General features: G+C 39.1%; 10 protein-coding genes across 10 annotated transcripts; 6 read left to right on the top strand and 4 right to left on the bottom strand.

Moving 5' to 3' along the window:
• Positions 1 to 1,498: 1,498 nt before the first annotated feature.
• On the top strand, positions 1,499 to 2,426 carry MELLADRAFT_58750 (uncharacterized protein; the record flags this gene model as incomplete). Its single annotated transcript, XM_007403837.1, has 4 exons — positions 1,499 to 1,768; positions 1,868 to 2,081; positions 2,181 to 2,272; positions 2,340 to 2,426. 4 exons carry the CDS (start codon positions 1,499 to 1,501, stop codon positions 2,424 to 2,426), a joined length of 663 nt encoding a protein of 220 aa, XP_007403899.1.
• A 1,063-nt stretch (positions 2,427 to 3,489) lies between these two features.
• MELLADRAFT_101425 (uncharacterized protein) lies at positions 3,490 to 4,305 on the bottom strand (the record flags this gene model as incomplete). Its single annotated transcript, XM_007403723.1, has 2 exons — positions 3,490 to 4,159; positions 4,247 to 4,305. The coding sequence occupies 2 exons, from the start codon at positions 4,303 to 4,305 to the stop codon at positions 3,490 to 3,492; spliced, it is 729 nt and encodes a 242-aa protein (XP_007403785.1).
• Positions 4,306 to 5,482: 1,177 nt separating this feature from the next.
• MELLADRAFT_101424 (uncharacterized protein) lies at positions 5,483 to 6,368 on the bottom strand (the record flags this gene model as incomplete). The annotated part of the gene is made up of 5 exons (XM_007403722.1): positions 5,483 to 5,523; positions 5,600 to 5,659; positions 5,725 to 5,859; positions 5,962 to 6,039; positions 6,122 to 6,368. The coding sequence occupies 5 exons, from the start codon at positions 6,366 to 6,368 to the stop codon at positions 5,483 to 5,485; spliced, it is 561 nt and encodes a 186-aa protein (XP_007403784.1).
• Positions 6,369 to 7,726: 1,358 nt separating this feature from the next.
• MELLADRAFT_46467 (uncharacterized protein) lies at positions 7,727 to 8,955 on the bottom strand (the record flags this gene model as incomplete). Its single annotated transcript, XM_007403721.1, has 3 exons — positions 7,727 to 8,197; positions 8,311 to 8,529; positions 8,831 to 8,955. 3 exons carry the CDS (start codon positions 8,933 to 8,935, stop codon positions 8,033 to 8,035), a joined length of 489 nt encoding a protein of 162 aa, XP_007403783.1.
• Positions 8,956 to 9,111: 156 nt separating this feature from the next.
• Positions 9,112 to 10,378, top strand: MELLADRAFT_76384 (uncharacterized protein; the record flags this gene model as incomplete). The annotated part of the gene is made up of 5 exons (XM_007403838.1): positions 9,112 to 9,153; positions 9,230 to 9,333; positions 9,423 to 9,702; positions 9,792 to 9,946; positions 10,035 to 10,378. 5 exons carry the CDS (start codon positions 9,139 to 9,141, stop codon positions 10,051 to 10,053), a joined length of 573 nt encoding a protein of 190 aa, XP_007403900.1.
• Positions 10,379 to 10,447: 69 nt separating this feature from the next.
• On the bottom strand, positions 10,448 to 11,644 carry MELLADRAFT_101421 (uncharacterized protein; the record flags this gene model as incomplete). The annotated part of the gene is made up of 5 exons (XM_007403720.1): positions 10,448 to 10,867; positions 10,964 to 11,057; positions 11,164 to 11,296; positions 11,399 to 11,414; positions 11,570 to 11,644. The coding sequence occupies 5 exons, from the start codon at positions 11,642 to 11,644 to the stop codon at positions 10,448 to 10,450; spliced, it is 738 nt and encodes a 245-aa protein (XP_007403782.1).
• A 1,473-nt stretch (positions 11,645 to 13,117) lies between these two features.
• On the top strand, positions 13,118 to 15,284 carry MELLADRAFT_87149 (uncharacterized protein; the record flags this gene model as incomplete). Its single annotated transcript, XM_007403839.1, has 7 exons — positions 13,118 to 13,159; positions 13,264 to 13,543; positions 13,617 to 13,739; positions 13,844 to 14,309; positions 14,379 to 14,753; positions 14,866 to 15,173; positions 15,247 to 15,284. 7 exons carry the CDS (start codon positions 13,118 to 13,120, stop codon positions 15,282 to 15,284), a joined length of 1,632 nt encoding a protein of 543 aa, XP_007403901.1.
• A 2,059-nt stretch (positions 15,285 to 17,343) lies between these two features.
• MELLADRAFT_46460 (uncharacterized protein) lies at positions 17,344 to 19,963 on the top strand (the record flags this gene model as incomplete). Its single annotated transcript, XM_007403840.1, has 10 exons — positions 17,344 to 18,058; positions 18,125 to 18,158; positions 18,241 to 18,610; positions 18,718 to 18,816; positions 18,925 to 18,976; positions 19,109 to 19,217; positions 19,299 to 19,368; positions 19,449 to 19,475; positions 19,567 to 19,698; positions 19,811 to 19,963. The coding sequence occupies 10 exons, from the start codon at positions 17,353 to 17,355 to the stop codon at positions 19,961 to 19,963; spliced, it is 1,752 nt and encodes a 583-aa protein (XP_007403902.1).
• Positions 19,964 to 22,735: 2,772 nt separating this feature from the next.
• On the top strand, positions 22,736 to 24,049 carry MELLADRAFT_32578 (uncharacterized protein; the record flags this gene model as incomplete). The annotated part of the gene is made up of 3 exons (XM_007403841.1): positions 22,736 to 22,912; positions 22,993 to 23,646; positions 23,732 to 24,049. The coding sequence occupies 3 exons, from the start codon at positions 22,736 to 22,738 to the stop codon at positions 24,047 to 24,049; spliced, it is 1,149 nt and encodes a 382-aa protein (XP_007403903.1).
• Positions 24,050 to 25,502: 1,453 nt separating this feature from the next.
• Positions 25,503 to 26,132, top strand: MELLADRAFT_101417 (uncharacterized protein; the record flags this gene model as incomplete). The annotated part of the gene is made up of 2 exons (XM_007403842.1): positions 25,503 to 25,837; positions 25,961 to 26,132. 2 exons carry the CDS (start codon positions 25,503 to 25,505, stop codon positions 26,130 to 26,132), a joined length of 507 nt encoding a protein of 168 aa, XP_007403904.1.
• Between the last annotated feature and the right edge of the window lie 973 nt (positions 26,133 to 27,105).

Below are 27,105 nucleotides of genomic sequence, written 5' to 3'. Positions count from 1 at the left end.
GTTATAGGGCAGATACACCAGACAGTGGTGAAAAGCTGGAAACTTAAATGTATCACAGTGTGACCATGTTCAGATGAGAATCCTAACCTCCACCCTCACCCTTGGTCCCTCACCAACTGGATAGCCTCTGAAGTTTGGGATGATCTTTGAAAAAAGAACCTGATAGGTGGTTAAGCTTAACTAAGCCCCTCTTCTGACACAGGCAGCCATATCCGCTCTCAAAGAGTGGCTTATGACCAAAACCCCAGGTAGTTTGAGCACAGCTGGATTTTCAAGTACATTCTCTTGAAATCATATTGTGAGGGCTCTAGACATTGTTTCATCTCACAATGAAATGAAGAGAGCTTCTTATAAGCCTTGTACACACGCTTGTGTCACTATGTGCATCAATTTACTTGAACAAAGTGACACAGTCAAGTTGTAGAGTTCTTGTAAATCTGGCCCTTATTCAACACAGGGGCTACAACCGCGCTTGACTTATTCAAGATTACTTGATCTCGGAGTCCAATTCCCTGGCAATTTACAGCTGACGACATGTTAAAATTGGTACAAGGAGACACAGCAGACCTTCAAGAAGCTCTTGTTGAATTTTGATGAGTTTTTATGATGCTCTGAGCCCTCACATTGGGGATTCAAGCAAATGTGCTTGAAAATCTTTCTGTACTCAAGCCAAACCCGGGGTTTTAGTCATAAGCCCCTCTTTGAGAGCGGACATGGCCGCGTCGGAAGAGGGACTTAGTCAAGGTTAACGGGTGGGGGAGGTGGAACACATGAGGTTTCCAACTTAAATCCCTCCGAGACCGACGGAGGCTGATGAGGCTCCGGTACACAGGTGGGGTATTGCCAGCAATATGGTTTACCTCGGAGGCCAAGCTGATGAATCGTACGAAATCGGTGACAGTGAGGGTGGTGATTAGATTCGGACTGGTTTCCGACATCTGACGTACAAAGTCGAAGAGTAGCATAGTGGAATGCGTAGCGAGGAACGTCGTTGAGGTGAGGTGGGTGCAATCGGTCGGTGAAGTTGAGTTGAGGTGATCACAACGGAGGCAGGGTTGTAGTATGTCACAGGCGTGTTTTGGGTCAGGGGTATGTGTGAATCGAAGAAGTCACACGTGTGTAGCAGTACGTCGTCAAATTGTAACTTTTGTCCAAAAGTCAAGTTCGGCTGAAGCGAGATTTGTACATACCCATAATCTCATGGCTTATGAGGGGTGATTCTCATTTTATCAGAGTCTCAGAGAATTCTCAGGCGCCCCCCGGATCCTGTAGTCTACCGGTGGGGTAGGGTGGGGTGCTGAAGAAAGCCATCTTTCTTCTTGTGGCACTCCAGGCTCAACGGGTCAGATCTTTCTTTGTTGGAGTACAAACCCATGAGTGGAGATTTGACACTTCACCTACATAAATACTGGCAAGTCAGCGGGGAAGGTGGAAGCATTTTCCTGCCAAAACTATCACTTTTCAAATAACTCATACAAATCACTTTCTCTATACTAATATGTTCAAAACACTCGCCTCATGTGCAACGCTCGGTCTGTTAGCGCTGACAACGTCGGCTGCACCTCAAGCATATGCAGATTTGAGGCCTACAGTCATAGGAGCGAAGACATTCTTCATCAACACTAAAATTGATTTCACTCGGCCAGCTGAAGTACTTGACAGCACAGGCCGTGTTGTCCACATGATACAACCATTATCCACTTCCGGAGAGGAATTCATACAGATTGTATCCACGACGGACCCGCTCGACATTGCACTGGTTAAAGTGGTGAGTGACCTTGTACGAGGTTCATTGTGATCGGCTTATATCATCAAAGCATATATAATTTCGTTTACTGATCATCAACGATGCATACAATCAACCTAGGAAAAACCCAGTGATTGTTCCGCAATTTCCGCAAGATACTTCTTTTACCAAAGCTTCACATATGGTAAACCGAATCCACCACGCGGTCAATGGATCCTAGATCCTACCGATCATGCAAAGTTTTCTCCAGTATTTCTTCGCAGCCCCAAAGGCTCACCTTCTGGCAAGATTCTTCTTGTACCCTCCTCGTCCATCGTACTGGCCAAAATTTCGGGTAATTTTCTCGCCCTTTGATCAAGTTGCTTGATCATTTTCCGGTTGGGGGAAAGTGGCGAGCTGAAAAATGGATTACACCCTTCACTACATTGAATAGACTACCATCATCCGCCGACCACTCTACCAGCGGGTCACTACTACTCAATATTTTTCCCCGCTAGGGGAGGGAATAGCCCATATATCGAGGAGGTACGTTGAATCATTGTTTTTGAATATTTTTTTTTCTTTCTTCAATCTTATCACTTGTGCCCAATAGCTGACACTACGAGTTTCTCATCTGACCCAGACCGATGCCATTGCACTGCTCGTCAAAATCCTTGAAGATCAAAACCAATGCACCTGAATTCTCTCATGTTATTTATGCAGATTCACCCTCATCATGAACACTCTAAAGTTTTACTTTACGTCAACATAATTGCTTTAATGGATCATAATCATGTTCTTAATCAACTTCCTCACTTATTTGTTTTCATTTTTGTTCAACCCGGATTTTATCTTCGCGAACACCAATCTTTCAAATAATTGCAATTAATGAGCCAAATAATCCAGTTATATAATTAATTCTCATACCATGGAAACCAGTGGATCACATTGGATGTGCTGTTCTTGCAAAGATAAAGTAATGAGAATGCGACTTTTGGACCGTAGGCAAGCCAATTCTTTGCTGATGATCGAAGACAAGAGCCGATACGCCTCTACACCATCGACTTTATATTTTGATACTTTCAAAGGGAGACTGCCTGATAATCAAAGGTGTCATTTTTTTGAACTTCACTTATCTTTTTACCATTTTTTTGGTCGACTAGCTGGACCTATACTCTGCATCGATGTTGCCCGACTGACAAATAAAGTTCAACTTGAAAGATTTGTACCTGTTTTTTCCACATCATTGAGTGGTGGCCAAAGTAAGATTGAGCAGATGATCACTATTCTCACAGATACGATCTATATAGGTTCAGCGTGAGGTCCGGGGTGAGACCTCATCAAAGCTGTAAGGACCACAAGTTGTAAATATACAAAGCAACGATGTGATATTGAAGTTGATCATGAACATACTTACAGGTGATACAACAAATCTTAACATGGCTTTTCAGTTTTCTTAATATCCTTCAGGGTGATTGAAGACTTTATGTCTATAGCCTCAAATCAAGAATTTCTTCAACTCCTAATGGTGATCAGCTACCCCTCCAAAAACATTGGGGATCATAGTTTCCTGACGAATTTTTCATCCTTGTGGAATAGTAACAAGCAGCTAAAAGCACAGTTTGTCCAATTCCAAACAAAACCTCATATTCACGACATCTATTTAGCATTACAACTACACAATCTAGTGTTACAAAATGTCATCTTAACGTACATCAAGGCGCAGGGTGAGATGATACAGTCAGATGGAAGCTGCCACTGCCTTAAAAATTGACCACATTTCGTACTGTTGATGGTGGTTGATAGTCTGGACGTTGCCTTCCCAAGTAAGCGGTGTCTTGCTTCAACGACAGACGCGTGTGTGAAATGCTTTGAGAGTTCATTGAAAGTTGATCATAAGATGGAAGTTTCTCATTCGGCTCCTGGTCTTCACATTTGTTAAACCTCTGTGAGACTGCTATGTTATCATTTGTACCTTTGAGGTGAGCTTTGGAAAGCGTTGTTAAGCCGGCGCAGTCGGCTTTTGTGGGATTTGATTCTCCTGATTGAGGGGTTGAAATCGATGCTCGTCCTTCAATATTTGTCTGCATGCGTTGAGAATTCACATTTTCTCCGGATTTGTTTTCAAGTACACGAGAAGCTCCTTTAATTGGTTCTAGGTTGCAATCCTTCTCTGTTACGTGGACTTCCTCTGGCGATTTTAAAGGGTAAGAACTTATAGGCTTGTCGGGTTCAAATTTCACGGGATTTTCACTCTGGACACCTTTCGAAGATGTGCCATAAGCCGGAGGATGTGCAATCGAATAGTTTGGAACGTAAATGCAATTGGGATTGTTACTGAGGTCGTGTATTGGACCTATGTAATAGATTGCCCCGGTCGTATCATGAATCTGATCCGCTTGATTTTCTTGAGAACCCCAAATCTTTGTAGTGCTATTTATTTTTGTATCAAAGAAAATTGCGGGTATCAACAAATCTGGAAATGTGAGCTCTTAATTATCAGGCAACCTTGAGACTTACAAGTATAATGCAAAGACCAAGAACACGGATAATGAAAGCAGGAGTATTCCCAAGCCCATCGTGTCCTACGAAATATGAGTTACTTGATGTATGGTATAGCGCTTGACGACGTAGACCAACCGTGAAGCAGTAGGTAAGCTGGACCAAATCAAGAAACAATCAGAGGTAGCACACGATCAGACCATGTCGCAACAAAATCCAGGAGTTCAGCGAAGAGCCACTCGAGCAGTCGTGAAGAGGTCAACCGGTGATGAGATAGGCTCTAGGCAACCCAAGACATATACTACACAAAACCTTCGCTCCTGATACCTCTGACTTTGACCTTTCGGCTGTTAAGAGCACAAATCCGACATCTTGGTCCCTAACAACCACACGTAACAATTAAAAGCATGCATACAAAGTCTTAATGGAGAGAGTTAATCATCAAATGGAAGAACAAGCCGTCATGATTTATGATCAAGTCAGGTCAAGGAGACCCTTAAGGTAGCTTTCTTTGATTCCACAAGCTTTAGCGGATCCTGAATGGGTCAACCTTCACAAAATCCTTCATGGTAGTCGCGAGGCCTAGCTTAATTAGCCAATCATGACAGTTTGCATGATGATCTGAGTGATCTGCATATGTAAGCAGACGTCCAGCAAATCATAAGGTTCAAATGTGTCCAACATTTGCGTGTATGTCTCTCAAGGCTTGTAGTGTGACATCCCTTTAGGCTGAAAAAAGATGTCATAAGAAAACTCTCTAATCCCTCTCATAGCAGTGAAAGGAATGCTGACTTGACAATGTCCAATTAAAGCAGACACTAAAAAAACTCTTCCCTTTACAGTCCTCTATTCGCTAGGTTTCCCTAGGTAACCGGTACACTTCATAATCAAGTTAAATTCTTAAATCAATGAACCAAAAATATGACAACCGAGTCAAGATGTGAAGCCAGAATTCAAAACAAGATGAATCATTCATCCCAAATAAGTATAAGAATCCCAAAAAAAAGCTTCCTTTGTACAATATCTAAAGTGATAATCCTATGACTAGGTACTGATGTACATTGGCAGGAATAAAAAGCTTTACATGCCATCTGCTTATAGCCAGAAGGTCATGTGACGAGCCAGCTACGTAGGGTGAAATACATGCAATATTTTGCGTTTGGATCAAAATTCAAATCACGGATGGTTGCAAGAGTTTACAGATTAGGTGCTTTTTCATCACCATGTCATTGAAGAAGTCATATGAACTTGAATTTAAAGATATGGATCGTCCATACTTATGCATTCCTGACAATCTGTTCACAGGAACAAGATAACTCGCATCAGATTCAGGTAAATCAAAACCATCAACAAATATTCCGGATAACTTACAGGTTCCTCCCGTGCAAGGGCCCTCACACGCAAAGGCGTGATCCTCAACATCAGTACACACTGAGGATAATCAATCAAAGTCAACAAGATTGAAAGATAAGTTTGTAAAGAAAACATATACTTACATGCATGTTGATCACGATCTTTTGGAGAAGGTAGGAAATAATTGTTTCGACATTCGACCGAAGGGATAGTAAGATTGTTAGAGTTAGATGTCTTAGCACTAACACCAAGCGTGATCAAATTACATTGTTGACAAGCTGAAGAAAATTCCAAAACGTTCATCAGATTCAAACCATGTTAGTTATGATTAAATAATAAATGGATTTGAAGATGTTTAAGAAAAATGAATATAATCTTACTAGCAAAGTTTTTGCATGAACTAGTGGCACAGAATGCACCGCTAGGGGTATCATAGGCTTTACAAGCACACTCGGTTACTGCAGGTAATTAAAGCAGACTCTTTAGTGTGAATAATCTACGTATTGTCTTTCATCTTCTTGGGTTAAAGCAAGCACTTACTGTTAGCGGGTCCTTTTTGATTCTCAGTCAATGTCGCGTTCTCGTCTTGGAGTGGCATGAAAGCTTGGTTACAGTACAGTGGAATGATCTTCACCCCAATAGTACTCGAATTCGTAATGTTTGCTTTTTCAACAGGTGGAATGGTAATCGGTGGAGGAAGTGGGTAATTAGTACCACTCCCTTCGGCCAGAACAGCCGTTGTTCGAACAAGAGCGATTAGCACGAAAGGACTAATGAATTGATACATTTTGAAAGAGAGTGATTGATGGCTTTGATCTTTTGTGTATAAAAGAAAGTTGAGAATGAGAGTGAAGAAGAAATTGTCGATAGGGGAGTGGCGGAACCCCTCAGAGAAAATACTAGAGAGGTGGTCTATATATCCTGTAGACTTTCAACAGGGTGAAGATACCCCATCTTGTCTGAAAATGTATCCAAATTGGTCTGAAACATAACTTGTTACCTATCTTCCACTGTAAAGATACAAATCTGCCTTTCAAGCAGGGGAATCGATGGATAGGTAATATCGTCAAACGAAAAGAATTCATACTGACGTGCTTGCTTCGAAGCTTTGCACTACTGTACAATAAAGGATCTTGATGTAAGAACTAGGAATGTTGTACGGCTAAGATTTGTGTTGATCAGACATCTTTATGATCTCATCGGTTCAAGGAGAGATTCCAATGAAGTTGTTTCCTAAAGACTAGCATTCATCATCTTTTAGCTTAGAACACTGAGACAGGTTTTACTTGGAAATAGCATGTTTTCTATCATTTGAATTTTGCGGTTCCCCAAATTAACTTTGGTCAGGCTCATAAGTCATAAATCATGCAACAATTCGGAGCTCAAAGGCAACGTCTCCAGTCTGGACCATTCCATCCCTTTGAAGGAAATTGAACGGGACGGGGACACTGAGTGGCATGCGATTGACCTAATCAGAAAGAAAGTTGAGCCGAGATGATTTTGATAGAAAAAAAATCACAATCGCAGTCATCCGCTCACATACTGACATGGCACCCCCACAAGCTAGTATAAAGCTTGCTATGATGATTTCTACTCTACGTAGCCATCGAATCAAGGGTCCGTTTCCTGATGATTTCTGAACACATCTCATACTGATTTGAGTTTAGAAGCATTCAGAGCCGGAATGAAACACGTTTGACTAGTCCTGGCTATAAGATTTTACGGGTCAAGTAAGATACACAAGATAGGTAGTGCATGCCTCCGAACTTTCTTTAAAAGTTGTATCTGCATGTGGCAGGAAATCTAGGAAAACACCCATCAACACAGGAGTTTTGTAGATTTATAACCCATGATCAAAGATCCTGGAAGTATTCATCACGTTTACCAGCCATCCAAGCTAAATATGAATCTCTCGTCAACGGAAGGCTTTGAATGTCTAAGAAGTGCCCCGAACCTCATCTGGAAATTGAAGCGATGCAAGTCATCTTTGATCGCATTCTCATGCCTCTTTTTGTTAGAGCATTCCTCTTACCTTGAAGATCTAACAAATCTTGCTAGAGATCAAACTCCTTCATGAAAGATTTATGTAGATGAATGAACAACTGATCTGAACAAACTACAGAACCAGAGGAAACCAATCCAATTCGGAGATCTGATTGAAGTTAAATATAACAGGGGACTTTTTACGCACAATCATCTCAAATCCAACTCCAGGCCATAGGAGCTTTCAACATTTCATCAATAGTCCAGAACTCGAAGGGTAAACAACAGAGAGCAGGAAGGTGTTGGAAACATTCTCATGCGTGGCATAAGACCTTGAATCTCTACATATGTAAACCAATACCATACGCTATTCAAAATCTGATTCATGATCCGAGTCAATATCGATTGAAATTACGATTGGATTACAATTTTGATTTTGATGATTCTTGAAAGGGTTTAATTAATTAATCACTGTGATGGTGATTGAGAAGCAGGCATAGTCTTGATCCTAATCAATTCCTTTACCAAAGCAGCATTTTCTTGTTTAGTTTCAATCACAGCTTGAAGTTGATCAAGTTGTACACCTAGAGATAAAACCTTTTGATTTAAACATTTACGAGCCGATTGAACTGGCTATATAAATTAGAAAATCCAAAATTCAAAGACAAACTCAAATTTGATCAGAAAGAAGAATTCAATTTGAAAATCAAAAGAATCCAAAAAAAAAAACACAAAGCAGGACAAACTTGATCAATCATATAACCCGTTCCAACATCTACCATGACTCTATTCCGATCCTTTAATTTTCCAGGTACATATAAAGAAGCCGTCAATGGAACCAAAACTTGATCATCTTCCTTTGAATTGGATTGATTTTTTAATTCATCAATAGCTTCGATTCCATTCGTGTATTTTGATGTCGCACTTCTTAATTGAGCAAACAAGGTGGTGAAATGAACGATTTCCTGTGTAAGGTTTGATTAGATTCATGTGTGTTTTGGGTTTTTGGGGGTGGGTTTCGGGGTTCTAATATCAGCGCTAATGCTTGAAGAAGAATATGATGTATAAAGAAAAGATAAGGAAAGTTGATGATAAGTTTCATGTAGTCTATAAGTTAACTTGAAATAGATAAAGCCTTGGATATATGGACAGGAACATTGATCGAAGGATATCAAATCTGATTGATGATTTTTCTCAGTTTTTCAAGAGAAATCTAAAAGATACAAGAGATGAGGTAAGATGAAGAGATGAAGATAGATGACTGACTTGTTCAAGTTGTTCTTTTACACTATTCAATTGATCAGGTTCGAGATCTTGAACATTCAATTGTTGAGGGTTTCCATTTGATGGTGCTGGTGGTTGGGCTGACATTGTGTTGGATGGTTCAGCTCGATGAGATTGTTCTGCAGTTGACTTTTCGATGAAACGGTAAAGCTACAAAACCTTGTCAGAAACCCATAGTGCTTAAGTGTCAAGTCACGTGACATGAATTAAAATTTGATGGAAACCTTCGAGCACTGAAGTTCTGATTCTGAAGTCATCCCACACCAAATTTAACAAAAACTCAAATCGAAATGAGACAACTAAAGGTAAGTCAATCCAATCTCAACTAAACTAATCACTATCTAGTCATAAACTAATCTTCTTCTTCTTAATCAAAAACAGCATCACGAAAAAAAGTTACTTAAAAAAGTCGATTTTCTAGAATGGAAAAGAGATTCCACTCTAAGAGAAGCAAAAGTGATGAGAACTTATCATGTTCAAAGAAGGTATATCAAATTCTAAACACCATCAACAAGAAAAACATAAAGAAAACAAAAAGCTGATTTTGATTTTTTTTAATTTGATATTCAAATAGAGAAGATTATCATGCCTACAATTTATTATGTGGACAAATTCGAAAATTATCACATAAATTATCATTATTACCACCACAAGATCCATTTAGATCTCAACACGAATCATCATTATTAAACAAACTTTATGATTTAGGTTTGATGGATGGGAATGGTAGAACAGATGATTCGAATGGAGGAAAGATGAGTGATATAGAAAAGAAAATCACTGTGAGTGCCTTTTGTCGTAGAAGATTAGCTGTTATGGTTTGTAGAATGAAAATGGCAGAAACGGTCAAAATGGTAAGATCAAATCTCTCTTTTTTGATTTAATTTATATAAACTAATCGATTTCAGAGGGGTTGGTCGGATGGATGGATGGATGGGTTTAGGCTGTTCAGTATATCGAACAAGGTCATATTAGAGTAGGTCCAGATGTGATTACAGATCCTGCTTTCCTTGTGAATAGGCATATGGAAGATTTCGTAACTTGGGTGGATACTTCTAAGATGAAACGACATATCGAAAGATATTCAGATCGATTAGAGTTCGTACCATCTCTACATGTCATCATTCAAATGACAATCCAAAAACTAATTATTCTTGCTTTTGACTCATGATGATTTCAATAACAGTGACTTTGACTTATTGTAAAACTTTCAACAACTTGTTCAATCTTCATCGCAATAAGTCTTGGAATCGTACCGAACACACATTTACTTCCTTACTCCTTTGTAATCTGCTCACTCGAAATGATAAAGTCCACAAACTTCTCAATCTCTTCGTTCCTCACTTTACGATTGATCAAAATATGTAAATATTAGATACCAACTATATGGGATATGTCATGTTTCAAATCCTTTTACCTAGTTATAAGGAGTTATGAAACTAAACAAAAATGTACAGGAAGTAATACTAAAAAGATGAACATCTTCAATAAAACCTAAGAAAAAATTAATAGCCTTCACATTTTGCATTCACATCTCGATATATAAAACATACTATATAAGTAAACCAATGAAATTTAAAAACAAATCGAAATCAAAAATCAAAGTCTAGGTCTTTTATTACTATCATCTAAATTCAATTGATCTTCATCCACTTCTTCACCTTCCAGTACAGTTTCTAAATTATTAGCACCCATAGAAGGAGGCAAATCAAACCCATTAGAGTTTCCATTACTACCGATCAATCTACCGATCCCGACTGATCCTTCAACTGTTTCAGTGACAATCTGTCTTAACCTTTCATTCACTTCTGGATCGTTTTCTGTTACGCCTCTCGATTCTGCATCGGTCATGATCTCTTTAACTCTTTCTAACAAATCACTGGTCATTAAATTTGTAGGATCTGAATTCCTTTCGCTCGGCTGTCCTGCTGAGCTAGATGATCCTGTGATAGGTTCTCCGGTTAAAGTTTGGAGGTATTGAGAAATCTCAGGATACTCTTCTTCTAAATGTTCTGCTGCCTACAAAACGTTTCAAAAAAAGGAATACCATCTTGATCAGATTTGCAAATCACTTTCATGGGTTTCTATCGAGAGTTTTTGTCTTGTTGACTGAACTGTTAGTCCTGATGTATTCCTATGAAATGGATTTCCACCTAATTCGATCACATATTTAGCAGTTTCAAGATCTTCAACTGAAAAAAGTGGAGTACTATATGATCATCAAAAGAAAACCCCCAAATCTTGAATCAATATACTACTATCATTAAAGATCTTGTTATGAATTGTTTTTGAGAAGGAAAGAGGAAAAACTCAACTCTCCATCTTCATCTGTTATATTGATATTCCCACCTTTTGAAATTAAATAGTTTAGTATCGAATGATGGTTCCATGAAACGGCTGCATGTAAAGGTGTATAAGTATTTTCATCTGCTATCATGGGTGAAATACCTAAACCAACAACAAAAAAATCAAATCAATTCTCTTTGGTAAATGGTTTTTTTGGGTGGTGATGGTGGTGGTGGTGAGATTGGGGGGGGGAGTAGAACAAACCTGATTCTACAAGTTCCTTCCTTAGCCAAAGATCCAAAACCAATCATCCAAAGAAACAATGTGCGTGTGTTTTTATCCAAACCAAAAAATTCAATACTTGAGATCAGTCTTGAATAGATTTTTTTTCAATGTCGATAAGTTTTTGTACTTTCTTTAAAAAAATAAACTGACTTTAACTCTTTCTAAATCACCATCACTTGCAGCTACCCATATATTTTTTCTTTCATCATGATTTAAATTTACCATTGTCTTTTTTTTCTTTCTGTTGGGATTGATTGTTTGATATTTGAGAATTCGTTTTGATTTGATTTGATTTGATTTGATTTGATTTGATGATGGGTTGTTTAAATAGTAAAGTTCGAAATGAAGTCTTCGATAAAGGTTGTTCAAGTTTTTTGGTCAATCTGATCTCTTAAAACTGAGACCTAACCCTAAAGGAGCTAAACCACCCCTAGCTTTAGTCAAAACCTCACAACTCACTCTGACAGAACCCATTTCATCACTCTCATTCTCAACCCAATAGGATAGTCAAATATAACAAACATGAAGATGATCCAGATCTTGGCCTAGAAAATCTAGGTTTATCACAAAATAAAATCCACAGCTTCGGTGAATTTTATGTATAGACTCAGTCTGGTAGCTGGGATGTTTTGATGGGACTGGAATCTAAATGATCATAAGTGGTGTCATGAAGTATGAGATAGGAACTCATGATTTTCAAACTGATGCACAGATACCTCTAGAAATTGAGTTTTCAGGGTACCTCTGGAAAATGCATTTTCAGAAAAAGAAAAATCTCAGTGCTTGAAGTATAGGCCTTCAAGTTGCATGTAATATTGTGGTATACTCTTTCCATACAAGCTCCAACATGTAAGGTTTTGCAAGGGATGTATCAATGAGGAAGGTTATGAAGAGTGGTTTTGCAAAGGAACTCTAGTCAATTATGGTTTCTTTACAATTTTTTTTCTCAACTTCTTATTCACTTCAACAATCCATAACTACTTTTTGATCAATATATCTTGAACTCTTTGTGATGTTGACAAGAGGAATTTTAAGGAAGAAGTCCACTACTAAATAATTTATGAGATATGATAAATCAAGCCAAACCCGTGATAAGTATATGCAACAGCTGATGTAGATTGAAGTGCTGATTAAATAGGTCCTTGTGAATACAAAAAAAAACTATTGAAAAATGGAAACTGGAATGTTTTTTGTAAATTTCATATGACTGTAACTTTGGCAAACACCATCTTCATTTGGGTTTTTGATTTTGAGACTCCTAAAAATGCTTCTGGGAAAACCTGAAGTTTACAATCCTACATACATTTGTACATCTCCTTGTCAAGGATCAAAGCTGACAGTGCACTTGACTTGAGCTTAACAAAACCTGGCCTGCGCCAAATTAGGGTGGACAAGGTTATTGGTGTGTTTGGGCTGCAAGTTAGCCCCGTATGCTGCTTCAACTTCAGTGCTTCATTCTAGAATCTAGGCTCCAGCTTTGATTGCTTTTCTGATGCCCCAAGAGATTTCTGTGAAGGTGTCCAGACTCCAGAGTCCAGAATGGCCTTGAGTTGTGACGTGCTACATACATACAAACCTGTAATCAATCACGTGCAGCGAATTTTTGCCCCAGTTCTATTTTTTGATTTTGGTCTTGCTCCACATTCACATTTCGGTACCTCCGCACTTCCACTATAATTATCTCTTTTCAATATCACCATGGATCGTGCCGCCAAGAGCCATCAAGTATCTGAAAAACAGGTTAGGCACACTCTTCGAGCTTCGAAATTGTTCTTGCCTTGAGATCTATGTATGCTCGCCAGCTAATATTTCAAGAAGCAATTTGCATGAACTTATACGAACAGACGCCATCACGAACTCCACATCGTTTTTTTCCCTCGAGAGAGGAAGTTGAAGATCTTATCTTACGAAAGAAGAAAGGAAACTGCGTACCGATCTATGTCTCTTTACCTGCCGACCTACTCACCCCAGTCGCTGCCTATCTGAGGCTCACCGATGGAGCAAAACAAAGAGCAGACACAAAGTCAGATTCAGAGGATGGAAGTGTTGAAGGTGTAGAAAGCTTTCTGTTAGAGAGTGTGGTTGGAGGGGTGTCTCAGAGCAGGTACAGCTTTGTGGGATCTAGTTCGTCAGCCTCTCTAGTTGACCTTCGATATATGCGGACGATTTTTCTCATTTCACTGTGGTCGATAATCAGATCCATCGAAGGTCTTGAGGACTGGACCGAACCAACCTCTTCAAGGTGATCCATTGGTACCATTGGAAAAAGAATTGTCAAAGTATATCTACGTGGACGTCCCGGGTGTACCTCCATTCACTGGTATGTACCGCCCATCGCTTCGTTCCTCTTTCCATGGACTCAACATGTCGTCTACATGGTCCGAAAACTAATACAGTTTCCAATAACACATCTTTTTCAAATAGGCGGTGCGATTGGATTTGTAGCGTATGATTCTATCTTTCACTTCGAGCCGACTACTCAACGTCCATTATCAGATTCGATCGGAATTCCAGAATCGGTTTTCATGATCTGCGATACAATTGTGGTGTTTGATCATGTCTTTCAGACCATCAAGGTCGTCTCTCACGTTTTTTTGCCATCTGCATCTCCTTCGCCCGAAGACATCAAACTCGCATATCACGAGGCGAGTGAGAAAATCGTCAAAACTACTTGTAAGTTACAGGACGAGCAAAGAACCCCAATTCCACAACAGGATCCAATACCACCTGTTGCAGAACGGATAGCTGCCCAGAGTAATGTAGGAAAAGCTGGGTACGAGTCGTTTGTGACCAATCTCAAACAACACATTGTCAAAGGAAATATCATCCAGGCTGTACCCAGTCAGCGGATTCATAAGCCGTCCAAACTACATCCCTTCAATGCCTACAGGTAAGTTTTTGATGTGACTACTCATAAGGTCTCGATGGTCTCACTGACCCAAGCCATCTCTCTACAAAGACAACTTCGGCAACTTAATCCATCGCCATACATGTTCTACGTCAACTGTGGAGGATCGGTACAGCTAGTAGGAGCATCACCTGAATGTCTATGTAAAGTCTCACCCGGCGGTATTGTAGAAAATCATGCGATTGCTGGAACCATCAAACGAGGCAAAACTCTGCAGGAAGATGCTGAACTAGCACAAGAATTACAAAATTCCATTAAAGATCGAGCTGAACATGTGATGCTGGTTGACTTGGCCCGTAATGACGTTAACAGAGTATGTAAACCTGAAACCGTTAATGTAGATAGCTTGATGCAAGTGGAGAAGTTTAGCCATGTGATGCACTTAACAAGTCAGGTCAGTGGCGTGTTAAGAGATGGGTTGACAAGGTCAGGCAAACATCAGCTCACTTACTGCCTGGATCACCTGATTGATCTCGATTCTGCTTCGACGGAAAGAGCGCTAACCGTTCGCTTGTTGTGTCTTCATGCTTACCATCAGATTTGACGCGTTCCGATCCATCTTTCCAGCGGGTACGGTTTCCGGCGCCCCTAAGCTCAAAGCCATCACACTGGTGGCTGAGCTAGAGAAGGAAAAACGTGGTCCTTACGCTGGAGCCGTAGGCCGCTTCAACTTTGATGCTAGTGCCATGGACACATGTATAGCCATTCGGACGATGGTCTTCAAAGATGAGATTGTCTACTTTCAAGCAGGCGGGGGTATTGTCTACGACAGCGTGGAGGAGGATGAATATGTGGAAACTTTGAATAAACTCAAGGCCAACGTTACTTGCATAGAACTGGCTGAAGGTATGTGATGAGAAGGATATCTAACTTTACCGGGTGTTGAATTCTCAGGCTGATGATCTTCCTTCAACGGCAGATTATCATCATGCCCTCCAACAATCGAGTTCAACCTGAATCTCAACATTAGTGATTTAGCTCTCGCAGCCACAAATATGACGAGGTTATCTGAAGACGCCCTTTCATCTTGGATATCTATTTAACTATCCGTTGGATCCGACCTATCTCTAGCCAGAAGATACATATACCTGATCCAACCAGGCGTACTGATCGGATTTTATATCGCTTGACCACATTCTCAATCTCCTTGTCGGTTTCAATTCGAACATTCTAACCCTCACTCATTTAAGCCCGTTACCCCTTTTGCGCTATCTATCCTGCTATACACAGCATTCTCTGATTCTTGTATATTTGGATATCTTGACATTTCTTTCAACACCCAACTCGCTACGAAAATTATGGGATAGGCTCGTACTCCTCTCCAAAAACCGATTTCATTGAAGTCTTGTGCAGTGTATCGTGCACAGAGTGGTATCTTTGAACAATGCTACGGAAGCACCAACTTGGTATCTATAACCATGGGGCAATCAAGGAAGAAATTCTGGATCTCTCACGTTCTTATTACTTATGACTACAATGCGTGGTCTAGGCGCATGGTGTTAAAGCTTGCCAAAGAAATGTTGGATATGGCTGCTCAACTCCGACGATGAGTCTTTGACACAAAGACTACTCCTTCAAAAACATGGTTGTCATCACAGTTTTTGAACTTCAACCACGAGTTCCTGGGATGTCCATTTAAGTTGTTTAATTTCCATGCCAGCAACAAATAGGGTACCCAGTTGATGGGGGGGAATACATACAAGGTTTTATGAACTTGTCAGGGAGAGTGCGTCTTGATGCAGGCCAAAATATATGAAGATGATCTAAAACCTTAAAGACCCAAACAGAGTTATAATGAAAGGATGAAATATCAGCATTGCCATATTGTAAAGCTCCTTAAAGCGGAAGCCTGTTACAGGAAACAAAGGAGCCAGGTCAGTCAAGATTCAAGAATTGGAAACATGTAAATAGGTCGCGTTGGATTTCCAACATTTTCACTTAAATATCTCTACACTGGGTTTAGATGTTTATTGTCATTTGATGACTGACTTTGACCCTCTTTGACCAACTCCAACTTTCCACTTGATGATCTAATAAGAGCCCCCTCAAGAAACAAACTTAGGACATTACCAGGCTGTCAGGTGTGGAAGCTAGAAGTCACGGTAAAACCTCACAAAGAATTGTCTTAGCAGCTGTTCAAGACAAAAGTTTTGCCGAGTTGTTGGCTCTTGGCTGCTCTTGACCCATGTGTCTCGTGGGCCAGATGCCGCGTTGAGACGCTACATACAAAGCGCGCTGCACCGGTGAAGCGTGCCAGAGTGCCGGTTCGGGTTAGTCCCATGTGGATGGATCTCATCAGAAAAATGAACATGAGGGCATACCAGGGAAGTGTTGGTTGATGAGACTGAAAGAGATCTTTCCATAAATGATAAAACTATGTCACATGCGTTTCGCGTTTCTCAGTCAATCTGCCTTTTTCGAAAGAAATTTTCCCAGCCGAAGTTTAATTTTGCGCGTGTCCCGGGGCCGAGCTGTCCCTATAAAAAAGAGTCTACCAACAGCGCCATCAATGATCGACTCAACTTTGCACATATTTGGTTGCAAGCTCCTTTTCCCCTCTACAATATAATATAAACTCACCACTTTCGCATTCGATTGGTTCAGCAAATAATCTCACATCATGGATGAACCGGTTCGTTTGAAAAGCAATTCGAAACCACCTTCGTGTCATTGAAATTATTCGTTACTGATCTGCGTGTTTCAATGGCAGGGTTTTCGAGCACGACATAGGGCCGAGAAACAAGATCGCTATGACAGAAATCATCATGTTGGAGGCATAGGAGAAGTCGAACCATTACCGGACCATGTTGACGATGTCGAAAGACCCACCCTAGAGACCCATCCACTTCATACAAGCACCTCGCAAAGGCCTGATGAAACAGTCTCTCCGCCCGTCAAATTTCCATCACCGTGGCCTTATCCAGGTCAACCTCAATCTGCAGATGTGAACAGCGCAAGTTCGAATCAACGTCCTTCTCTTTTGAGGCATGTCACCAACCGAACTTTGGAACCACATTTAACATTCATGTGTGGACCAATGTTACGATACGATACGGTCGATCTCACCACTCAAACCTGGTTAGGATTCTGTTTAATCGTCACAGCGGATCAAAGCAGTACATACAGTCCGACCCCAATGTTACAAATGAGATGGATCCCATCATTTGAAGATCCAGGATTCGTTGCACCTTCATCTGAAGCTTCAGCAAACACAGAAGAAATTTGTCAAACTGTAACAGCCGATCGAATCTATGTTTATAATGGAACAACAGATTCATATACGTTTTGGAGATTTAGATTAAGGATCCCAATGGGAATTAGAGAAAGTCGGATTTGTTATTCAATTAATCATGGAGCCGAAATCGGATTTTATGTTCCTGCTATTAATCAAAACATGAGATGGGTTGGACATTCTTGTAATGGATTCTCAGCCGGTGTGAATCGAGAAAGTTTTAATGGACCTGATCCAGTTTGGAATGATCTTTTAACTCGTCATAAAGCTTTACCATTTCACGTTTTGATTGGTGGTGGTGATCAACTTTATTGTGATCCGATTGCTAAAGAACCTGAATTGGCTGATTGGTTAACGGAAAAAGATCAACAGAAAAAATCTCAAGCTGTTATGACTCCGGCTATGTCACTTGCTCTTGATCGGTTTTTCTTCTCTCATTATTGCAATTGGTTTAGATCTGGCGCTTTTGGAAAGGCTATCTCTTGTATACCTATGCTCAGTGCGTTCTACTTCTCTTTTAAAATGTATCAATATGATAAAATGATCCTGATGTGCCTTTACACAGACATGCTCGATGATCATGACATTATTGATGGCTTGTAAATGATTTTCATCTGTAATTCAGCCCACAATCTTCTAAAATCAGTTTTCTGATCATCTTTGGAATCTGTCAAACTATAGTGGTTCGTATCCCGATGAACTTCAGTATTCAGCAGTCTTTTCAACAATCGGATCACGAGGTTACTTTTGGTACCTATTGTTCCAACTTTTCATTGTAGATGAAACCGATGGAATCTTCAATGATTCGATCAATCCGAAATCAGATGTTCATTCAAGTTTATTACTTGGTGGATTAGGTCCATACATTCCATTTCGAAATCATTCTTTTTTAACATATTTAGGACCTCAAGTTTGGATGTTATTATTAGATTGTAGATCTGAACGTAAAAAAGATCAAGTTTGTAGTAGTAAATCATACGAAGTGGTGTTCAATGCTTGTCGTACTTTACCATCTAGTGTGACACATTTGATCTTTTTACTTGGGATTCCTGTGAGTGATTTTCTTTGATTGTTTACATAGTGACCTTTTCAAGTTTGATGAACATACTGACTGAAAATAACTTGTGTTATTTGATTATGATCCTTTTTCGTGTCTAGATTGCATACCCACGTATGGTATTTGCTGAACGCTTCTTGCAAAATAGATCTAATCCTGTCTTGAAAGCGGCTAATGTGTGTGGATTATTACCTGGCTTTGTAAGTGGTCATGACGATTTCCTCGTGTAAACAGACCTTCATGTACGTATGATGAGGAAATGAGCTCATGGTTTATGTCTTTCTTATTCCATTTTTGTTCGAATCAAGTATAACAATTTCAATGCAGATCCTGAATTATTAGACGATATGAATGATCACTGTGAACATCAAGCAATTCTCTTTTATCTCCAGCTCGTGGGCTGTTAACTCTCCGAGCCCACTCTTCTTTTCAATCTATTGTTCAAGTTCATCATAACTGATATCTGATTTTCCTATCTTCTCTCTTTGATAGGGTGTGCACAATCTCATAAACAAGAACGGAATTGGTTAGTGATCGAATGTCAAAAATTAGCTGTAGATAGGAAGTTTCGGATCGCTTTCCTCAGTGGAGACGTACATTGGTAAAGCTCCTTTGACCCTAATCATTCATTTATTTTGACTTGATAACTTATTTCAGTCTGTGTTTTTTCGTACCTTGTTAGTGCTGCGGTTGGAAGATTCTTATCAATGAAAGGTTCATTGAACCCAGCAGAAGATCCAAGATATATGCTTGTAAGCTTCTCGCCAGATCGATATAAGTTATACTAGTTTGATGATTGATTTGATTCGTTTGATTTAATCTGGTTTTTCAGAATGTCATTTCTTCGGCTATCGTCAATGTCAGTCCCTTGATTAATAGTAGTTTGATCACCCTAGCGCCGACTAAAACATTTATACTGAATATCATGCTATCAAACGCTCTTCTTATAGACTCCACCTCCTGTAGCATTGATAGGAGTGATGGGATTAATCTCGAAAAAAGCTCATAAAACTTTACATCATGTTTCAACCAAAGAAGATATGATAGACGTCTTTCATCTTGATACAGATGGATCTAAACTTGTTAGTCATTTGTTTTTTTTCTTCATTTCCATCACCAAAAATAATCCATACCAAATCTTAGATCTTCAAACCAATTTAATCTTGATTGTTTTGGTTTTTTTGGTTAATTTAGAATAATCCTAGATTCATGGCCAGACGAAATTATTGTGCAGTCAGGTTTATAGAAGAAACAGGTGAACTTGAATTTAATATAAGAGTTGAAATCTTACAAGGTGGTGGTGAAACAAAAGGTTATCCAGTTTTATCACCACCACCTATGTTTTGAAAAACAAAAATCATTCTTTAGTTCTTGTTTTTTCGTTTGGAAACCAAATGTTATTTAAGTTTTTGGTCAGAATTGAATAGGATGTTTTTTTTTGGTTTGGATAGTTTTTGATTTGGTTTTGTATCTCTCTCTTTATTTTGATTTTTACATACATGTCTTTGGATTTATGGATTTATGAATTTCTGGATTATTTTTTTCTTCTTTCTCGCAAGGTCCTTTTTGTTGTTGTTGTTGTTGTTGTTCTTTTTGCTTGTTGGTAAACTATTGATTAGGAAGATGTACCGTTGGGTTTCTTTTTACTGCTTATTTATACATGTGCTCTTGGTGATCAAGAACGATAATTCTTATTTCTTTTTGAGTTTGAATTGGGAATGTGTATTTTTCCATTTAATTTTTATAAGCACATATCGGTCATCTGAGAATCATTATTGATAATTCATTCCTGATGTAAGGTTATGAGAATGAGAAGTAAAGATGTCATGATTGTGAGGATGATGCCTATGAATTTGAGAACTCTGTATGTATTGGAGATGATTGATGTATTGAGTTTTGGATCATGGAGCCATGAAGGCTGAGCTCTTTATGAGGGATTGGCATGGAAAATGTGAGATATCTATGGCAGATGTCATGTGGTGTGCACTGTGCAGATGGTGATGACCGGTACCGTAAAGTACCGATGAGTGAGTGGTAGTGTGTGATTGAATTTGATCGGATCGTAATTTTGGATTGTCAACTTGACCACGAAGACTTCTGACGGAGTTCCACATACTACTCAACCACCACCAAGAATGTCATCAGCACTCATCAATCAAGCTACTTCTAATAGTAGAAGCTTTCATCATCCTCAATTCCCTTCTCAATCACAATCACAATCAGGATTACCACAAACAACTTCAACTTCAACTCCAGTACCAACTACGACTACTACCACTTCAAACAATAATAACAATATCAACAATATCAACAACAACCATGTTCCTTTACCAGGTCCATCTCCTAAACCAAAACCAGTATCAAACTCACTCATCAATCTACTAGTCATCATCATCCTAAGCTCTCTTAAATCAGAATTGGTTCATACTGCCCTCTTCTTTTCAGAACGATTACACGCTCTCATTCCTTCTTCAGAATTATCGATTTGGTTACTTTCACTATCACTCCTACGTACTGGTAATCATCAAGCTACAGTTCATTTACTGAAAAACACTCCAATCTTCATTCCTCAACATCAATTTCAAAATCAACCTCTTCATGAACCTAATCTAAAAGGAAAAGCTAGATTACTAGATGATGATCCATTCAATATTCAAAACTCAATAGATGAAATGGATCAATCTCTTTGGGATTGGAATCATCATGAAACTCTTAAAGGTAAACAAAGAGCTGCTCATTCAGCTAGTACGAGATGTGCTTTAGTTTATTCGAAGGCTTGTAATCTCATCAATCGACCCAAGGAAGGCTTAGAAGTTTATCTTAAAGCCATCGATCAATTCGGTTTAACAGATCCTAACGAAGGTATCACATCAACTTCAGTCCATCTTCTTCTTCAGCATACAAGATACTCACTTTTCGTGTTCTTTCCTCTTAGATGCTTTGTTGAACTCTTTAGTGAACCCACTTCCATCACACTCGGCTTCGTACACGCTTTTGGCTACTCTCGCTTACAAATCACATGAATTCGAGAAAGCAAGCGAGTTATATCGAAGAGCTCTAGTAGCACCTGATGGACATTTGTGCTGGGAAGCATTTGAAGGTCTATGTCAAACTGCGACTGCTGATGCTGATATCGATGTAGATAGTATCTTTGGTGGTTCGGCTCTAGAAGATTATCTACCTGGCTATATGGAGCTCGATGATAGCACAATCCATGGCGCCCTCAGCAATCTGAAACACGCTCAACATTTTTCCGGAGATGTTGAAGAACCTTTAATTCGATCCAATCCTACTGCCCCTCATACTCATAGACCATCTCCCAACAAAGACAGTTTTCGAATCCTCGGCGCGAATGGTCTTCAAAACAATCCAGCGATGCTGATTGATAATTCGTTTAGTGAAAATGGAAATAGTAGTAGCTTTGGAGTTTCTTCCTTTGATCACCTTTCATATCCTAGACATGCGGTCGGTGGTGCTACACAGCGACCCATCAGTAATCTCACCACCGGAAAGAAACCTAATGGATCAGCCCTGACCAATGGACATTTTATCAAACCATCTGTACCTCAAAGGCTCTTCCAACGAATGGAACCCTCTGATCCAAGTATGGCTGAACCCTCTGGAATGGGATCGCTTGATTCGATGCCTATCTCATCTACTCCTAATTTACAACAAGGCTTTAGTTTTGATCATTTTAACCCTAATATTCCTCCTCCCATGCCTGCTCCTTCACCTTTGCCATTTGATGGTTTCAATCCGACAACGAATCCAGTCATTGAACCACTTCCCTCACTGGTCTCTAACGGACGAGGTTTACCTGGTATCAAGCGTAGTCGATCTCAGACCAAATCTAATGAACACAACGCTATGAGTGATACTCTTCCTGCTGTGAGTAAACTCAGTATGGAACCTAATCCTCAGGATCACATCAACAATGAAAGAGGTATAGGAACAGATAAACTAGACACCAAATATGGATCACCGCCAAATCATCATAAAAACACGCGATCGAAAGTAGGTATCAGAGAAAAGAAACGGGTGAAAAGTAATGGAAACTTATTTGATGAAGAAGAAGGAAAGAAAGGGATCCGATCATTTAAAGAAGAAAAACGTTTAGCGATGAATTGGTTAAAAGATTTATTAAAACGATTTGGAAAATCTTATTTAAGTTTAAGTCGATTTCAATGTGAAGAAGTTTTAGATGAATTAAGTAATTTATCAGATGAACAGAAAAAGAGTTGGAGAGTTTATTGTTTGATTGGTCGTGCTAGATTTGAGATGCTTGATTATAAATCTGTATGTGATTGTTTATATGACCAAACAATTTTCAAGTCTATGTTGAAACTGATTTTTGATTTGATATTTTTTATGAACAGGCGGAGATCGCATTCAAGAAAGCACGTGAAGCATTCCCACATCTTGTGACACATATGGATATTTATTCAACTCTTCTTTGGCATTTAAGAAAGACCACTCATCTATCATACTTATCACAAGAAATGCAATTAATCAATCCAACTGCACCCGAAACATGGATAGCCACAGGAAATCTGTTTAGTAGATTAGATGATCATCCGAATGCATTAAAATCATTTAAAAGAGCCACTCAACTTTCTACAAGTAATGAATATGCATATACATTATCAGGACATGAATGTTTAATCACATCAGAATATTCTAGAAGTTTGATCTTCTTTCGAGAATCATTGAGAAGAAAACCGATAAAGAATTATACAGCTTATTTTGGATTAGGTGAATGTTATTTTAAACAAGAAAAGTTTAAATTAGCACATTATTTTTTTCATCAAGCTTATCAAATCAATGATCAAAACCCATTGATAATTTGTGGGATTGGAAAAGTATTGGAAAAGATGGGAGAAGAAAAAGAAGCCATTAAGGTTTATGGGATCGCTTTGGAGATTGGAAACCGATTGGGGAATCGGTTTAGTCATGGAAATGGAGTTGGTGGATGTGATTCGATTGTTAGGTTTTCTAGAGCTAAAGTTTTGATTGGAATGGGAGAATATCAAGTAAGATGGGCTTTTTCTTATTCTTCAATTTAACTTTAACATTAATGAGAGATTGTGTATTGATTTTTTTGTGGAAACTTTATAGGCAGCTAAACTGGATTTAATTGAATTGTTAAAAACTGTACCAACTGAATATAATGTAAGGTTCTTGTTAGGTAAAGTCTATGGGATCTTAGGTGATCGGAAGAATTGTATTAAACAATTAACTTATGCACAAGATTTAGAACCTAAATCAGCTGGATCGATTAAGAAGATCTTGATTGGATTTCAAGATGAAAGTAAGAATCAAAAGGAAAGATTGATGGAATTGAATGAGAATTCTTCGGTTTCGAATTTGGATCATCAAGATGAAAGAAGAAGAGATGATGAAAGGATTGGAGATTTATCGATTTATAGTGTTTAAAAGAAAATCAAAGTTGAGTTAATGGATTTGTCGGGTTCTTTGCGGGGGGGATCTTGGGGTTTGGTTTCTTTTTTTTCTTTCTTCATTGAGAATCGGAATGGGAATAGAATTTTAATCAATTTCCCTTTTTTTCTTCTTTTCACATAATGGAAAGTTAATTAATGTTTGATTTTTTTTAAGAATTTGTCTTTTTTTTCTTACATCTAAATATATATTTCAAAAGTGAGAAAAATCAATCATACTTGAGGGATTGAAATTCTTTAAGATTAATTTAGGTATATACTTTATGGGCATGTATGTGATCAACTTGAGGTCTTGAAGAAAACCTATCCTCTTAATTATAATAAAGGAAAGGAATTTAAGGACAACGAAAGGTTACTATGTACTTGCCATATGTTCTGGTCTAGCCCCATTAAGATGTCCTGCGGCCAATTTGAGTGTCCCACACCTCACAAGTCTCAACAATTTTTTCTATCCACTTGTGTCATCTCACTGTTCCATATCTTGCATTGTCAGTCACACAATCAACCTGCATCTCCATCTTTCTCATCTAAGGGCAAGTTTGGTTGTGTTTTATGTTTGCGATACTCTATTCTGGTCATGAAAGGAGATCAAAAACGACTTTTACATGAACATCAAAAGTGAGTTTATTTCTTGATAAACTGCTTTTTAGACTTGACAGACTCTCTGTTCAACATCCTTGAGACTCCAACATCATTATCATCAGCCAACACCAGTGTGACTCATGAGCTCCCTGATTGGAGTTGACTAACCTTTCATCTTGCACTCAGCTCATCAAGTGAAGCATCTAATCATGTCATAGTCTATCAAGTTCAAGCCATTATTTGTTTTGTTGCAAGGAATTCACACAGCGACAGAGGTCAGAAGATGTAGCGAAGGGGCCTCGTTTCAGGTTATTTCCCTCGGATCCGGTAAGCTAGATCGTTTCCAGAGACTTGTTCGATACCAGATACCGGTGAGTGCTGAAAAAAGTATGATCGATGAACCAAGCGACGGGCACGTTTCAGCAGTGTACTCAGAAGTGGATCATCGGGATGATTGGGATTGATGTGTGATGGATTGAATGGCTTGTTCAAGAATAGTGATCACAGTCATTTTATATTCATCGATAGTCAAGCTCGCTGGATATCAATGATGCCAAAACCTTGACCGAAGTGGATCTTTGGAAGGTTGACTACACCGCCGATCAGTTTTTGATGGTTGTCCTTCCTCTCAACTTTTCTTCTATAAATACAATACCCTTCACAATTTCTACTTCTCTTCTTCCTGCTCGTCTACACATCCTTGCCTATACTAGAGATTTCCATTCCTGATTAGTCCGGTACTACATAATCATTTTTCACTAATTTCTGTCTTACTAGTTGTTTCAATTTCACTCAGACCTACAAACTCTAAAGTTTTCAAACCCTTCTTGTGAACGATAGATCTCAAAATGCTTGCTCTTCGACCTGCCTACCTCATCTTACTAGTCGTCCTACTATCATTGGTTGAGGCTCTTCCGCCATGTCCGAAGCTTAAAAATTTACCGATTGATAAAGAGACTCAACGATTTATCGATTCACTCAATGCGGTGAAGAAGGGTGTAGACCGTTTGAAAACCTTGAAAAACACACCTGCCGATCGAAAAACTCTGCTTGATGTGGGATCAGATGCGTACTGTCAACTGGTCGCACTCAGTTTTTCGCGACAACGGGTCATAACTCTTGTAGGGGAGCCGGTGGCTAGCCTGATGCATAAGTACACCGACAAGCCCTTTGATGAGTTAAAGTAAGTAATCCACTTGAACCGTTTGCTTCTCTTGCAGGGTGATTTTCGGATGACTTCGATATGAATTGGCTTGATGTGGAGACAATTGCTGATGTGTATTACGTAACCCCATATCGGTTCCAGTAAAGCATTTTTGGAATTTCAAAATTTGCAAGTAGTAGCTGCAATTCAACATGCCAAGGACTTTGCGGTTGACATGAGTAAGTTGATTGAAGATATCAGAAAACGTAAGATCCTTCAAACTGCTTTGATTATGATTATATTGATGAACAGATGTGTACTACCTTCTACTTAATTATGTATGCTTCAGAGTATAATACTTTGCAATCAGTCATCAAAGGTACTGGAACAGGAACAGGTTCACTTGCAGATGTGGTCAACAGTTTCATCCATTAAAGATTGTGGATCTTGAATACCAATTGCATTGTGCTAATCTGTAAGAAGGGCAATGGAGGTTTTGATAGAGGGGAAGGCACAAGAGGAGAAGATGGGAAGACATACTTTTTTCAAATAGATAACAAGTCAGAGTGGAGAAACATGATCCTAGCTGATTATGATGGTGATACCAGGCTTTAAATAATAGGGGTTCTCAAAGTTGGCCCGGTTTCAAGAAAACCCAGTTGACCCGGTTGCTTTTTGGCAGTAACCTTGTGTATCGAGTTGACATTTGTTGACAGATCACAGCCAAAAAGTCAACTGGGTCAACTGGGTTTTTACAAACCGGGCCTACTTTGAGAACCCCTAATGATACCTAATTGTAAATGTCAAGACTCAGTTCTATGTAATGATAGAGTTGTGTAAAACATTGTAATGAACTGCATAATAATGGTATTCAAAACTCGAGAAACGGGTCCGAGAAGTGTCAAGAAGTGACATCTAGAAACTTCTCGGACACCTCCAAGATGTTTCTGGGTTCTTGGAGTTTCTCGGCTCCAGAATCCTCTTCTCATGTGTAGGTGCATAACCAACAGACCCTTCTCACATCTCTTCACACTTTACATTAAGGGTACTCAAAGTAAAGTATGTAGCGCTACATACTTTTTGCTACATACTTTTTTTGGCGGGGACAAAGAAAAAAATATACTTTTGGCCTCGTCTTCCCCGCCAAAAAAAGTATATAGCAAAAAGTATGTACACGTACATACTTACTTTGAGTACCCTTATTGAGTCGATCAACACCACACCATCATACACATCACTTACCCGCCAATTTTCACTTGTAGGTCCTGCCCTTCTTTCGGCCTTTGTCTGATCAATGATAAAACCAC

This window comes from Melampsora larici-populina, assembly GCF_000204055.1.
Source record: "Melampsora larici-populina 98AG31 unplaced genomic scaffold MELLAscaffold_1, whole genome shotgun sequence".
Lineage (NCBI taxonomy): Eukaryota > Fungi > Basidiomycota > Pucciniomycetes > Pucciniales > Melampsoraceae > Melampsora > Melampsora laricis-populina.
This window is presented reverse-complemented; position numbering and strand designations above follow the sequence as displayed.